The sequence below is a fragment of the Nanorana parkeri genome, unplaced genomic scaffold, assembly GCF_000935625.1.
Source record: "Nanorana parkeri isolate BGI_ZX_2015 unplaced genomic scaffold, ASM93562v1 scaffold70, whole genome shotgun sequence".
In the NCBI taxonomy this organism is placed as follows: domain Eukaryota; kingdom Metazoa; phylum Chordata; class Amphibia; order Anura; family Dicroglossidae; genus Nanorana; species Nanorana parkeri.
The window spans coordinates 2,052,344-2,068,489 of NW_017306338.1; the positions used below are offsets into that span (position 1 = coordinate 2,052,344).

General features: G+C 43.2%; 1 protein-coding gene across 2 annotated transcripts in view; it reads left to right on the forward strand.

The window, feature by feature from the left end:
• Positions 1 to 528: 528 nt before the first annotated feature.
• The window catches only part of OSCP1 (organic solute carrier partner 1), a 19,139-nt gene continuing 3,521 nt past the window's right edge, over positions 529 to 16,146 (forward strand). Inside the window, exons 1-9 of one of the 2 annotated variants that reach the window (XM_018576581.1) lie at positions 529 to 660; positions 4,286 to 4,315; positions 5,645 to 5,799; positions 6,271 to 6,438; positions 7,209 to 7,289; positions 10,908 to 11,011; positions 12,549 to 12,677; positions 13,611 to 13,680; positions 14,979 to 15,118. In XM_018576581.1, the coding sequence (XP_018432083.1) occupies positions 549 to 660; positions 4,286 to 4,315; positions 5,645 to 5,799; positions 6,271 to 6,438; positions 7,209 to 7,289; positions 10,908 to 11,011; positions 12,549 to 12,677; positions 13,611 to 13,680; positions 14,979 to 15,118 (989 nt within the window). In that variant the 5' untranslated portion in view covers positions 529 to 548. The remainder of the gene's footprint in view (positions 661 to 4,285; positions 4,316 to 5,644; positions 5,800 to 6,270; positions 6,439 to 7,208; positions 7,290 to 10,907; positions 11,012 to 12,548; positions 12,678 to 13,610; positions 13,681 to 14,978; positions 15,119 to 16,146) is intronic. The other variant, XM_018576580.1, reaches the window with a different exon arrangement.

Below are 16,146 nucleotides of genomic sequence, written 5' to 3' on the forward strand. Positions count from 1 at the left end.
TCGACATATTTTTTACAATTGACTGAAACATATTCTCTTTGAGCAGGAAGATGAAAATGTAATCAGAGCTCCCTCTAGTGGCTGGACAATATATCACTCAGTATATTGCAATGGGGTGGTGTTCATTAGAACAGCGAGCATGTAACGATATAAAAATATCGCTGTGTAGAACATGAGGTAGCGGACTTATCAGTGTGAATACTAAGCGGGGCGTGCTCCATCCTGTTCTGTTATATGAGCTACAAATGTGACACAATTTCGCACACAGCGCCGGGTTTTTTTGTCGGCGTATGATCCTTTCCCTTTAAGCCGCATTAGCGGAGCGCTGTGATTGGCAGAGCCGGTATCCTAGCAACCGTAGTGCGGCGTCTGCGGCCTGTATAGCAGAGAGGAGATCCTGTGTGTTCGGGGTAAGAGGTTCCGGTGGTGTCTGCCTGCTGACCGTCCACATCTCTGCCTGGATCGTCCAGGGATATACATCGATCTGTCATATATCCCCACCATTCCTCATCCCAGCTATATTCCTGTGGCCCGATCATCCTCCGGCCATGTCTCTCCGCACCCTTCCCCTGCTCTTCATCAACCTCGGGGGAGAGATGCTGTACATCCTAGATCAACGCCTAAGAGCCCAGAATATCCCTCCTGACAAAGCCAAGAAAGGTGAGTGGCAGCTAATATGGCTGCTCTTCTTCATCAGGGAAGGTGGGTGCCATGGCCTTCCAGAAAGGGGCCCCTAAGTGATGGACACATAGGACCCAGAAATTCATGTTATGAGTATGGGGGGCTTAAGGGTGTGCACAGTGCTTTTCAGCGTAGGGATAGTGAACATGACAACATGTAAACATGTATGTGTTATACAGAGATCTCTTCTTTTTTTTCTTAAAGCCCACTACAAGGCATCCCTTTAGCCTAGTTCACAGCATCCCTTTAGCCTAGTTCACTAGCACAAAGCAGTCAGGGACAGGGAGTCAGGGACAGGGTTGCAAATGCCTAGAATAACTGATGCATAGATATTACCTACTTGAAGGCAGCCTGATTTGTGGCTTATCATGTTGCTCATTTGATTGCTACATGTCCCCTACAGTGTGTCTCTTCTGCAAAGTGTGGCAGTGTGTGGCAATGCCACTACCCTGTTTCCCCGAAAATAAGAACTACCCCGAAAATAAGACCTAGTTGGGACCATTCCCAGGGCTGGTGGTGGCATAAGGGGGAACTTGAATAGCTCAGGAGAGAATCAGCGGTGCCAACGAAGCCAGCGCTAGAGGAAGCGAGGCGGTACTGGAGGGAGCAGAGCCGCATAAGCCGATGCTTCCTCTATAGCGCCGGCTCCTGTCACAGGCGGAGTGATTCCAAATGCACTCTGCCTGTGAAGAATCTATAGTGAAAGTGCGCTTCACTCATTCTGGTTACCAAATTGCTCTTGGAAAGGTATGGCACCCCTGATTGCCCTGATCACCCTATTCTTAACTTTGCCATTTTGGATTATTTAATTTTGGCTTTGCATTAACTTTGGATTGTTATACATTAAAAACAAAAATAAGACCTACCCCGAAAATAAGACCTAGTGTGTTTTTTTGAGCCAAAAAAAATATAAGACAGGGTCTTATTTTCGGGGAAACACGGTATGTAGAGTGGAAAAATGGTCACCCACGACTCTCAGCCAGAGGGGCTAAGCGGCTCCAGGAAAGTACTGTTACTAGGAAAGAGCTGGTTTTACAACTCATTCCGGGTTTTCTGGATTATAGTTGGGATCCTGGAGCCGGGAGATTTCTAAGCGAACTGGGAGGCAAGGAATCTCCATTCCTGGGCCCGGGCTTTAGTGGTGACCAGCACCAAATGATGGTGCACCTGTGCACAGCGCTTATGAGGAGGATGCTGGGTCAGGTTCAAGGCTCTACCTGGGTGACAGGGGAGGTCTCTGCAGGAGTCAGGAGGGCTCCACCCTGGGACCAGTCTGTAGCTGGCGGACTGAGGAGTGTGTCACCTGTGTGGTGAAGAATGTTTGGTAAACATGCAACCTAAAGTCGGGGGACTTTGAAAGTGCTATTTTGCTGAAGAAAGAAAACTGTACTTTGTGTTTGAAACCGCTGCGAGGGTAAACCTGTGTGGACTTTTGAGTTGGATTCAAGTCATAAGCGAGTGGATGCGTCCTTAATGCGCTACCATTGGAAGCTAAATCTCACAAAAGAGAGAAAACTTCCTGCTCGCAAATTTTGTATTATTTTGCTAAAGTTCCATTTTAAGTGAGAGGTCAGTTTGAAGCCTGACTGTTGCTTCTCTCCTAACTGCCTGACCTAATGCCGATAACGCATGGAAGGCTCATTTTACTAGCTGTGACAATTATTTTCAGCAGTGAGAGAGCTACACCCTCCAGAAGGCAGTTAAAGAATGATAAACAGCTACTTGGCTTTGCATTTCATAGTGTTATGGATACAATAAAACAGCTTATGTTATGGCTATGAATGTTGGCAATTGGCAGACCTCGTGTTTTGCTGGACAAAGGAAAGTGGGAAAGAAAGAAAAGTGACTGTGCAGCTGGGTAAGGTGCCCCTGGTTCAAACCCTAACCACGACACTACCTGCATGGAGTTTGCATTTTCATCCAGGTACTCTGGTTTCCCCCACATGTCAAACACATGCTGTAAGGTTACTTTGTTCCTGCCTATTTCTGCTCTATTATGTATGCATATGAGATGGGGACCTTAGAGATTGTAAGCTCCTCGGGGGCAGGGACCGATGTGAATGTGCAGTATGTTAAGCAATGCGTAAATTGTTGGCGCTATCTAAATACCTGTAATGAATAAATAGGTAAAATTAATTTAGTTGTTTTGCCTTGCACAGGTTCATGTTACTTTACCTGACCAAGCAAGAGGACCATGTAAATTATATTCACTTGATGAGCATGTTACCACTGTAATGCCCACTTATTAATGAAAGGGGATGTAGAATGTGTACGTGTATATTTATATATGTACACCGATCAGCCATAACATTATGACCGCCCGCCTAATATTGAGTAGGTCCCCCTCCAGAACAGCCCTGACCCATTGAGGCATGGACTCCACTAGACCTCTAAGGGTATGCTGTGGTATATGGCACCAAGCCGTCAGTAACAGATTCTTTGAGTCCTGTAAGTTGTGAGGTGAGGCCTCTATGGATTGGACTTGTTTTTCCAGCACATCCCACAGATGTTCGATTGGATTAAGATCTGGAGAATTTGGAGGCAAAGTCAACACCTCAAACTTGTTGTGTTCCTCAAACCATTCTCAAACCATTTTTTCTGTGTGGCAAGGTGCATTATCCTGCTGAAAGAGGCCACTGCCATCAGGGAATACCGTTTCCCTGTTGGTCAGCAACAATGTTTAGTTAGGTGGTACGTGTCAAAGTAACATCCACATAAATGGCAGGACCCAAGGTTTGCCAGCAGAACATTGGCCAAAGCATCACACTGCCTCTGCCGGCTTGCCTTCTTCCCATAGTGCATTCTGGTGCCATCTCTTCCCAAGGTAAGTGATGCACATGCACCAGGCCATCCACATGATGTAAAAGAAAAAGTGATTTATCAGACTGGGCCATCTTCTTCCATTGCTCTGTGAACCAGTTCTGATGCCCATTGTAGACACTTTTGGCGGTGGACACGGGTCAGCATGGGCACCCTGACCGGTTTGCAGCTACACAGCCCAATACGCAGCAAACTGCGATGCACTGTGTGTTTAGACACCTGTCTTATTGGACCCAGCATTAATGCTTTCAGCAATTTGAGCTACGGTAGTTTTTCTATTGGATTACACAGGCCAGCCTTTGCTCCCCATGTGCATCAATGAGCCTTGGCCATTGATGCACATGATGACCATGTCGCCAGTTCACTGGTTTTCCTTCCATGGACCACTTTTGGTAGATCTTGACAACTGCAGACCGGGAACATCCCCCAAGAGCTGCAGTTTTGGAGTTGCTCTGACCCAGTCATCTTGCCATAACAATTTGGACCTTTTTAGAGTCGCTCAAATCCTTATGGTTGCCCATTATTTTCTGCTTCCAACACATCAACTTCTGGGACAAAATGGTTAATTGCTGCCTAAAATCCCACCGACTTCCAGGTGCCATTGTAACAAGATAGTCAATGCTTTTCACTTCACCTCTCAGTGGCCATAATGTTATGACTGATCGGTGTATACACTATGTGTGTGTATATAAATTATATATACATTTTATATATATAAAGCCTATATTTTCCATCTCAGTATTTTCATATGGCACTTTCTCTTTTCTGACCTACCCCTGCATAGATGAATGGACAGATCAGGAAAGAAAACGAGGTACGGGGCACTCCTAAAAAAAAATGGCTCCACTTTCATTTATTTACCGTTGACTTGTCGTTTCCACCTATTGCTCAAAGTGCTGTGCTTAGTAAATGCTTAGTGGCCAAGTTTGGTTAGGTTACGTTTTGGTCAGTTCCAGTTCTTCTTGATGACATTATGTTACATGCAAAATTCGAAATGAAATATGCATTGGTAATTGTGCTAAATGAATGAAGCAGGGTTGTCCAGCAGTGAGATTGTTAACAATGAATGCCCCCTATTCCTCAGATCTGATTCAGTAGATACAAAAGCCTTGATCCATCAAGTAGGCTGGACAAATGCCAGGAGCCATGTAGCCAATGCCCCTTAAAAGTTACAGCTGGCACCTAACTTTTGAGGGTTTTCTTCTTCTGGCTCCTTTATTGGACAGACTGGCTCCTGCATTCTGTATTAATTTGTCCACCCCTGACTTGAGGCATCTTAAAGTTTGGGCTTTTTTTTTAGTCATATAAGCATGCCTTTAATGCAATTACAGCTGGATGACTCGGAACCATCGTCTGACAACCAGACTGGGAATATTGAATCTGTTGGTTTCTTTTTGCATAATGTGGTATGAAGAAGTGAGCTCAGGATTTGCTGGTGTATGAGTGCTGCTGGGCAGTTACAGTATTTAGATAGGCAAGTTGCAGACTTTAGTCGGTTTGTCCCAAAATTTGACTTGGCATTGTTGGCAGCTGAATGCAAAAGCAGTGCTTTGCTATTACTTAAAGTGCACCTATACTTAATGAAACAAATGCTGTGAAGATGTGTACTCATGGAGCTAGACAAATGTACTTGGTTCTTCCAGTGCTATACATAGGATGCAGAAGTATAATGTTTTTAGAACTTATTTCTGTGTCTCCATGCTGTTGGACAATTACCATGGCAGAGCAGCAAGAATAGGTTGTGGAGGCATAAGATTGGATGGGCCAGTTGTTATTCAGTATCACATAACATCAATGTAGCTAACATCAAACTACTTTACCTCTTTACAATGGCCATATGCAAACGGAGGGGGGCCTTAATGATATGGTGGTGGGGTTATAGCTGGTATGGGGGGGGCATGATCTTGTTAATATGGGAGACAGGACTTTACATTACCCTTCCAAAACATCCCAAAGCTTTTTAGAATTGAAGGGGGGATTGGGCAGTACTTTCCCATTTCTTTGCAGCATGTTTTCTTAAGCACTACAGGTGCTCTTTAACCAGCTTTTTGTCATCTCTATATAAAAAGCTTTGCACCCCTAATTAGATGGATATGATTGTTTTTTTTCCATTGCTTATAAATGAACGCCATTTGTTTTACAGTTATGAATGATATTATCACGACTATGTTTAACAAGAAGTTTATGGAAGAACTATTTAAGCCACAAGAGCTGTACTCCAAGAAAGCCCTCAGGACAGTATTTGACCGCTTGGCCCATGCTTCCATCATGAGGCTTAACCAGGCCAGTATGGACAAGGTAATTTACTCATCACCTACCCTGAAATGTTTTGGTTTTGTAAAAATGAAAAAATTTGATATGATTACATTTTATGGCCTTCAATGATGACTTCTATAAATCTTGTTCTGATTTAAATCAGAAGTTAAATTTCCCGAACAATCAGGAAGCCGGGCAGCGTGTAATGACTCGCTACCCAGCTTCCTGATACTGGAAGTATTGGGCTAGGCATCGGAGCATTTGGGCGAGTACTTGCCCAAATACTCGGCATCGGAACTGATACTAGTATCGGTGCAACCCCTAGTTGTTAGTGCTCAAGTCTTATTGGAAGGTAGGCTACCTACACTTCCACAGTTTTCATGCTTAAGTTTACCTTATTTTAATGCTTATTTAATACTGTGTGCTGCGGTGTAGTTCTCTTTTATAATAATCTTCTAACGTTTCCATTGCATCTAACGTTAGATTTGTCATGTTCTTTTTTAATGAGTTCAGCTCTATGACCTGATGACTATGGCCTTCAAGTATCAAGTTCTTCTGTGTCCTCGTCCCAAGGATATCTTGTTAGTTACCTATAATCACATGGATGCCATCAAAGACTTTATCCGGGATTCTCCAAGTATTCTGAACCAAGTGGATGAGACTTTCCGGCAGTTGATTGATGTAAGAAGGGGATTTATAGATATAGAGAATATGCAGAAAATGTTTGTGTAAGCTCAGCAATGAAAATATCTAATGTGGGGGGAGTGATAATATATGAAAATGGTGAGTTTGGAAACCTGGACTATTTGTAAGAGAGGGTGACAAGGGGCATACAGATATTTATGAAGTTGTTTCGCTCTGACACTTGTTGGGATCATTGCACTGCTCCATAAAGAAAACCAAGGGCTGTTGTAGCTAAGCTGCTGCTTAGCTTATCTGAAATGGCAGTAAGGCTTGTACTGTAAAGTGCCACCACTTCTGTCAAAGCTTCACTTCCATTTTACAGATGTGTATAGACAGGGCAAAAGGCTTTCTGAGCACACCATACATATGGAAGAAGTGGTATTCCTACCTCCTGTCAGTGAGAGCACTGTTTATACATTACCATAGGTGAAGTGTGGATAAATGAATATGGAATTCAGTAGCCAGTTTGTCTAATCCAGGAGCCAGCAGGATATTTTTAGGAGCCAGCTCCACTGACAACAACTAGAGAAATCGTCAAAAGTTAGGTGTCAGCTGCAGCAGCATTGGCTACCTGGCTCCTGGGTTTGTCCAGCCCTGCCATAGGTAGCACTTTCCTACCACATTCCATAGTCCTTATGTCTTTTTGCCCAGGACCAGCAATTCATTGTATAGAAATATATGTTTTATATTTATTTTTTGAGCATCAAGATAAGAAGTCCTAAGTATTTAATTTGCAGTACTTATAGTTTCTACATTTTTCCCCCTAGATGTATAACTGTTTACCTGCTGGTGAGTTTCAGCTGATCAGGCAAACTTTGCTCATCTTCTTTCAGGATATGCACATAAGGGTAAGGCTTTTTTATGATTTATTTTTTCTGTAGATTTATATTCATATAATGTGACATATTTTTTAGACAAAACCCTAAATATTCCTAAGCTGTTGGATACAGGTTTTTCTAAAGTGCAACTAAACTCCCCTACCATTGCTCCCTTGCTAGTGCTGACATCTTCACTCTTCTTCTGGGTTGGGGATGTTCAACCATCTTAATTGGCTGTGCTGGAATGATGTAACTCTGACACATTCCATTCCAATGGCAGGAATTCATTCCGGTGCCGAGGTGTGCCAAAAATGTATACTGAGCTTGCCTCTTTGGCAAAAATGAGCCTGCCTGCTCGCAATTTTTTTTTCCATTTAAAATGAAACTACACCCTAGTATCCTTTTACAGCCAAGGTAGGTGGCATCCTAGCCTCTATTTGGATTGCAGTTGCCACGGTGCTGCACATATGATTAGCTATGATGCCAGCCATATGTGGGGTTGAGTTTGGTTAAGAGCTGAAATAAACACACTGGCAACCTTGGCGGTTGGCATGCCTTGAAAGTAACTATTTTGGGAGATATTAAATTGGTTGGACTAGTTCCACTTTAGTTTAGTTGTTTTGCTTGGTACCTTTTTTCAAAGAGATTTAGACGTAACAAAGGCAGCATTTCAACCTGCCAGATGTTCTAACAAAAAGAAAGTTTTGGCTTGGGTTCTACTTTAAAAAAAAACATAAGTTTAATATAGAAGATCTATAAATGATACTGAGTTGTGCGTTCGAAAATCATGCTAGAACTGAATGTAATTGTAATATAGCTGTGATTATCTGATACAAACAACTAGTCAGATACAAATTGACGTCTTCTAGTGCCATATGCTATAGGCCAGGGGTGTCAAACTCAATTTATTCGAGGGCTGCATTAACATTATGGTTGCCCTCAAAGGGCCTGTAAGACTATATAAATGTATCTAATCTTCATCACAATTGCCTCTGCATTCGATTATCACTGGTTTTAGTAATAACTTAATACCTAGATCTGAAAGTAGAAGTCTAGGAAATGGCCTGGTGGGCCGGATTCGGCCTCTGGGCCTTGAGTTTGACTCATGTCTTTCTGCCTAGTAATCTTGTTGGAGCATGTTGAAGGCTGCATTCACACCTAGGCGTTAGGATAGCCAGATGATTTCTAGGCTTATTTTCGGCACATTTGTACGATTCTTTTAACATGTGCAACTTGTAGTACAGGGGCAGAATTGTGTATTAATGGCCCCATAGACCTTTAAATAGAAACACATTACAAGTGTAAATATGCCTTTTACACATGTTTGTTTATGTGCTTCCGTAGAAGTCTAAGGGACCAATAATGCCCAATTCTGCCTCAAACGAAGCTTATGTCATTTTCGAGCTTCCATCGCCAGACGACACAATGCTCAGATGTGAACAGACATCATTTAAATAATGGAATTCTTCATGCTGAGAATTTAACCACTTCAGCAAACGCACTTCAAAACACCCAGATGTGAGTTGGGTGGACGGTGTAAAACACCCTCCTTTCCCGTTTGAAATGGCTAATAGTGTCAAAGAAGTTGTGCTGTACAACAAAGCCCATCTAGCAGTATAAATATCTCAATTTTTGTTGTTGTTGAAAGCCATCTGACAACATGCAGACAAACAATTACCTTGTGTGTTGCGGGGGGGGGGGCAAGAAATCCCCCTTCATCCAGATAGAGAATTGGGAATACTCTCAGGACCCTGTAGATCAGGGGTGCCCACAATTTTTTGTATTGAGATCTACTTTTCAAATGAGGCGCCCAACGAGATCTACCAACGATCTACCTCCCTCCTGCATTCTGAAGTCAATGGCACCCCAGCCATGCCCCCCTCCCCGCCCGCAGTGCGTTCGCCTGTACCAAATTCCTGCGTTCTGGTCCAGTGCGATCGGAAAAAATGCTGCATGCGCTATTTTTTCCAATCGCATTGGACTGGAATGCAGGCATTGTTGTTTCAGCGTTTTGGTGACTTGAATTCACCGCCACGGCCCCTCCCAGCCCAGAACGCAGGGCGTTTACCATGTGATACAGTGCATTCCAGCCGCTAACGACGCTGGAACACACTGTACTGTAACTTGTGTAAACAAACCCTAAACACCGTCCTAAAACATTGCATTCTTTGATTAAGGCATTATCTGCGTTCAGGTGCGGGAGGGGTCGTGGCAGTGCATTGAAGTTAATGTCACCATAGCCATGCCCCCCACCTATATTGCAATAACCTTCACCTGAACGCGTGGCACATTAGTGCATGCGTTCCGGTTCAGTGCAATTTGCAAAATTAGTGCTTGCAGCATTTTTGCAGATCGCACTAGACTGGAACACATGCACTAATGTGCCACGCGTTCGGGTGATAGCCCCTGAACGCAGGCAACCGACTGGAGTGCAATACAGTGCGTTCCAGAGCCTGACCGCTCTGGAACGCACTGTTTGTGGTGTGAACCAGCCCTAAAGCCTAATTCACACCATCCTCAGTGCGTTCTGGCGCTATTGTGGACGGAACGCACTGGATCCCATTGCGGCTGGCTCAGTTTGTTGTGGGGTGGGGGTGTGGCGGTGCGTTGAAGTGAATGACATCGCAGCCACGCCCTTCGTCGGCAATGCGATCGGCCACACGGGAACGCAAGGCACATCAGTGCCTGCGATACGGTCCAGTCAGAAAAAATGCTACAAGCACTATTTGTTTCTGACCGGACCGCAGGCATTAATGTGCCTTTCGTTTCCATGCAGCAAATCGCATTGCGGCCGGAGGGCGTGGCTGCGGTGCCATTCACTATAACACATCACCACACCCCCTCCCACCCCACAACAAACTGAGCCGGCCGCAATGCGATCCGGTGCATTCCGGCCACAATAGCGCCGGAACACACTGAGGATGGTGTGAAGGATGCCTTACAAGTCTTAACTGTGCAGCCCCTTAACTATACTGTCAGATCCCACTCAAGCCAATAGCCTACCTGCTTCTGGCTCTTCAGGTGTGGTCCCAACGTGCTTGATGCTGCAGACTGAAGCGGGTCAGAGGTGTCCAAAGCTACGGGCGGGGAGGGGCCAGTCAAACGTGCACACTGAAGAGAGGGAGGAGCAGCCGATGCCACTACGTGCGGGAGGCAATGATTATTGGACGCTGACGAAGACGGAGGGGCGGGCCGAGTGTGCGGACAAAGTGTCTCAGTGTCTGTGCGGGTAGAGGCGGCCACCTACGCTACGTGCGGTAGGAAAGGTTTATTGGCCGCTTCAGACAGGAGGGGAGAGACGAATGTGTCGCATGCTTTAGCGTCTGACACATTCGGGTACAAGGAGCGTAGGACAGGGAGTCGACCCACGATCTACCAGCGATAGCTTTGCGATCGACTGGTAGATCGCGATCGACCTTATGGGCACCCCTGCTGTACATAGTCCATCAAGAACCCCAGTAATTTACCTTCTTCAATAAATATTTGCAGACTCGAACTTTGGATGAGTGGGACTCTTAATTCTGTTTCTACTTTTTTTTTTTTAACATGTGACCATGAAAATCCTTGTTTTTTGGTTGCTTCCTTCATACTTGCTAAAAAAAAAATTCTGTATCTTCTTTGCTTAATGTGTCACCATGTGTTCTCTAGGTTTCCATTTTCTTAAAAGATAAAGTCCAAAACTCAAATGGGCGTTTTGTGCTGCCAACATCTGGCCCTGTTCCTTGGGGAACTGAAGTACCAGGTCTTATTAGGTGGGTGACAGGTGATATTTTGCTGCCTTTAAATATCATTCATGATTAAAAGGAAGTATTTAAAAAGGATGAGCTCCCAATACCAAGGAAACCGTTTCCATTCTATGCAGATATGTGTGAGTCTATTAAATTGTATGTAAACCCTAAGTCTATTTTTCAGTATGTTTGGTATTACAAATCACTGTACACAGTTTTCTTAAGGAAATAGTTTTTTTTTGTGAATTTGTTGTAAAGTTTATTACCTGGAAATCCAGCCAGTAGTAGCACTCCTATCAGACTGGCAGCCCAACAACAAATGAGGAAGCACACACGGCAGGCTGACAACGCTGCTGCTAATGGCAAGGCAGAGGCTTGGTGTTTTCAGCCTGTCGTGTGTGCTCCTTTATCTGTTGTTGGGCTGCCAATCTGAAAGACCCGGTAGGCAGTCCAATGGCAGAATGCAGGAACACACATGAAAAGCTGACATCTCTGCTGATAATTGCAAGGCTCTTGCAATTATCAGCAGAGATATTGCGCTGTCACTGGCAGGATCTTCAATTAGGAGACTGTAACAATTCACAAAAAAATATTTGCTTGAGAAAACTGTATGGTGCCAAATATACTGAAAAATAGGTTTTGTATTTACATACAAAACAGAGCCTGGGAAGGTGCATTGGAGTATCTTTCATAATAATTGGCACCACCTCACACCAACGTGAGTAACACAGCACAATTGGGTAAATGGGTACTTATGTTGGAAACAAACCTAAGCTTTGCGGTAACGTGTGCAATGTGGTATCATTTATTTTCAGTGGCGCCCCAAAACACCTTAACAACACACATGTGTTACAGTATCCCACAGCACACTATAGTTTGCACTGAATTGCTAAAAATGGTATATCTTCATTTTTATGTCCGTTTAGCCAATTCATTGGAATAGACTGCCTTACGCAACGCATGTTACTGCATGGCATAACATATGTACGTTCATACAGCACATCAGGACTGAAAGGTGTGAATCCAGCTTTACTGATTCATTTAAAACACACTATTTGTGATTTAATCATTTTTTTAATGGGAAAAAATTAAAGAAAAGCATGTTGTTCTGTACAGGTTAGTAAAATGAAAGCTAACATCTGAGCTGATGTAGGTGTTATTCCTTTCCTCCATGTTATATACATTTAACATCTTTGAAACCATCTCAAAATATATGCAATGGCACAAAGGTGGGCTTTTATGCCCGCATATGTGCTCCACTGCTCTGTGCTGGAAGCATGTTCATTGCACGCTCCTAGCAAAGTGACATGGCCACTATTTATGATCGGTAGCTGCGAATGGGCTCCCAATCCTGTCACCGAAGTGACTGGCTGTCACAGCGATAACATGATAGGGAGCACGTCCCTGGCTCCCATTGTTAAAAGGCCGACGGCAAGGGGTTAATTTTTTGAAATAATATATATATGTGTGTATGTATGAACTTGTATGGAGTAATATGATGAGGCTATGAAATGGTATTTCTGTACTGCAGTTAAAGTTACTTGTAATGTTCTCCTTTTAGGATTTTCAGTTATAAAGGAGAAGAGGTGAAGAGAGTGGAATTCCAGAATGGTGGGAATTATGTCAGCCCTCTTCGAGAAGGCTCTTATGATCTTTTTGGCGACAGAGTGCTTAAGCTGGGGACCAATATGTGAGTGTTTTGTCAGAGGTGGGAAAGCAAAGAATCTACCTGTAACACAAAATCTGGCAGTGTTTTCCGTACCTCCCACAGATTATCAAATATATTCTAGTCCATCATGCATCGTGGACCTGCTTTCTGCAGTTCAATTGTACATGTAAAGTCCTTTTATAATACAGCTTGTGTTTAGGCTCACTTTATTTTATAGTGTGTCTGAATCAGGTTTTGCACTCTTAAGTCCTGATCTTGTGGGTGGAGAATATGAAGTCTTTCTGTGTCCAGCTCGTGCTACTCCATCTTATGCCCAAAAATATAAGATTAGTCGTAGGGTGGTGGTAGGTTAGTTGTGATTCTGGGTTGTTCAGTTTTACATCTGAAAAATAATCTGTGTAGTATTATCCTGTCCAGTATAGTGGACGTACAATATGTACTGCAAGCACCCAAATAATATTTACAGCTGTTTTTTTTATTTAATGTATTGCCCAGCATGGTTCAAAATAAAAAAGCACACTTTACTGTCTGCGATACATACCTTCTCTTTAGAGCTGTGCCCTGCAGAGCCCAACTGCCAATTCTCTTCTGGGTTGAATGAAGACCAGTGTCATTCAACCCACTGCCTGTGAACCCAAGTTGTCAATGACACTTCCCCTGAGGGTACATTATTATTCTGGCCTGGGTTGATGGTGATGATACACAGAATGGAGCTCACATGTCAGTATGAACATGGAGTTTAGCTTTAAGAAAGACTAGGGCACAGCTTCTGCTTAAGAGTAAGCACTAACATGAGAGCTCTGTAGTCACTACAAAGCATTTGATGCACTTTTAGTGGTACTTTTCCAGCCTATACAATGCAAAATAAACATTTAAATGTTTGAATATCCATGGACAGAATACTGCAGGAAGACTTATCAAAGGAATGTATCCTAATGTGGACTATGTTAACAGGTACAGTGTAAGCCGTTCCGTGGAGACTCACATGTCTGGGACATTGAAAAGTTCAGCCTCACACACAAAGGTAAGGCCAACTATAAAGCTACTTGTACTACTTTTGTGTTTGGCATCTGGAGACAGAAGACAGGCTGACACCAATGATCTAAGACTGCTCACACACCTAGGATTCATCACATCTAGGATTAATCTGACCATGCAAAGGTATTTTTATATTTAAAAAAAGATCTTTACATACTACACAGTAGAACCAATTCCCTAAAATGTAGTGGAGTTATTCAAACACCATTTGAACAGGTTGAGGTATGGAATCATTATTATTAAAAATGTTTTTATATCATAGTGTCATTTTACACAAGCCAAATGCCATCCCTGCTTTTCTCCATACACACCAACCAGAAAGCTCTCTTGGCAGCCTGATGCTAGTGTTCTTTTTAGGATTAATAACCTGTCAATAATCTTGGGGAACTGAGTTGTACATTCAAAATATATCAAGAACCCATAAAATCTGTAGTTGGGGAAGTTTGCTCCTGACACATAGTTAAAATGAGAAACCCATTCAGATCAGTGGTGGAATGTCTTCATCATTAGATAGCGCAGGTCACAGGCAAAATGAACAGAACCCATCAGAGTGGCTCTACGCCTTGTGATCGCTGTGTTGGCCAATCACAGCAATCACAAATGTAAACACCGCAAGCTCTTCCTCTCACAGCGGTGGAAGGAGCATTTTGTCAATTAAAGATTTCATGAATTAAGGGTAGGCTATAGCAGATTTGATTGACTTATTTGTGGAATCTTTTTTTTAAATCCTTTCTGCATTTTGCAAAAGTATAAAATCAATGTTCCAAAGCAAATTGGTAGAGAACTGGGACCCTCTCCACTGGAGTTCACTATTTACTTGATTCTGGGCCAGAGCAGAAAAGGAATTGTCCTTCATAGTCTCTACACATGATCTGATGTCTCCCCACATTGTTTTCTCATAGACACAAGCAAGAAAGTAAAGCTGGCCATATACTATACGAATTCCAGCCCAGTTCTTGATGAACTATCCCACATTCGCACAGTGGGTACTGCTGTCGGCACCCTTTCGGCCGACATCCCTCGATCAGCTGACTGAAGAGGCCAGCCAGAAACTCTTCGAACAAACGGAGCTGGCAAACAATGAGCTGCTGGCTCTGGGTCCTTTGACAGTGGCCGGCGGCCTCCATGAGAATACAAAGCAAACAGCGTGAGATTCTTTAATCAGTTCTCTTAAGCGTTGATGGAGGAATCTGCCCGCTGGAAACTAAGACAATATTACAGTGTATGGCCAGCTTAAGACGTCTGCATATTACAAATAACTGCTTCTTATTTTGCTTTTAATAGGAGAATGTTGCACCAAATCCTTTGGCTAAAGAGGAGTTAAACATGCTGGCACAGCTAATGGGTGGTATGGAACTGAAGAAGCCCTCCAGCGCTGACAACTCCTTCCGTTTAAACCTATTTACTAATGATGAGGAAGAGGAGTAAGTAGAAGATTATTCTATTTAAAGCTGAACTTCGGGCACAATGAACTTACTTGTGTTATAGCAGTCGAACATCTGATTGCTCCAAAGCCACCTCCCATGATGACGGCTACCTTTTTTAAATCCAGCAAATCTTTTAGTTTACATGCGGGTGGAAGTCCAGCTCCCTTTGTACTTCTGTGCCTGCTTGGATGTAAGTACTGCAGGTCTCAAAAAGCTTCAGATATCTACCCCCTCCCCTCCTGGCAATTTACAAGACCTGCAGCCCAGGCTTCATTTTGTGAATGGCTGGGAGGAGAGGTGGACTACAAGATCTATTAAGACCTAGAGTACTTACATCCTAGTGGGCACAGAGGTACGGCACAGAGGTACGACAGGAGCTGGATTTCCACCTGCATGTAAACAAGACCAATTGTGAGATTTTAAAGGTAGCTGTCATCACAGGAGGTGGCTTTTGAGTAATTGGACTGCTATGACACAAGTAAGTGCATTGTGCTTGGAGTTCAGCTTTAATGTCCTATTATATCAGGGGGAAGAGTTTCGAGACTTCATAACAGCCACGCATATTGTAGAGTAGGTTAAAGTAGAACTGAAGCCAAAACTTTTTTTAGCATTGAATAGACTAAGGCAAGGTTATAACTCAATGTTTTGTTTTTTTTGGTGCCATTTGCATCCCATTGGGGAGATTTCCCTTCAGTTCCTCCGATAGCCACAACAGGAAATAAGAGGAAATCCCTCCAAAGCGAGGCAAATCGCTGGTGGTCAGCAAGGTCATCAGGACTAGTGTCCCCATTGGAAGATTTCCCAACCTATTCCTATTCTGATGACAACCCAAAATATGACATTTTCTTTCACTTTCACCTTAAGATTAGAGAGGGTAAATCTTCATAATGGGGACACAGACGGCAATCCCTAAATCCTTTTAGAGATTTATGCTAGGAAAAAGCAAATGGATTTGTAATTTTTAAAAAATCTAGGGGCAATTAATTAATGCTACATACAAAGTGCAATATATATATATATATATA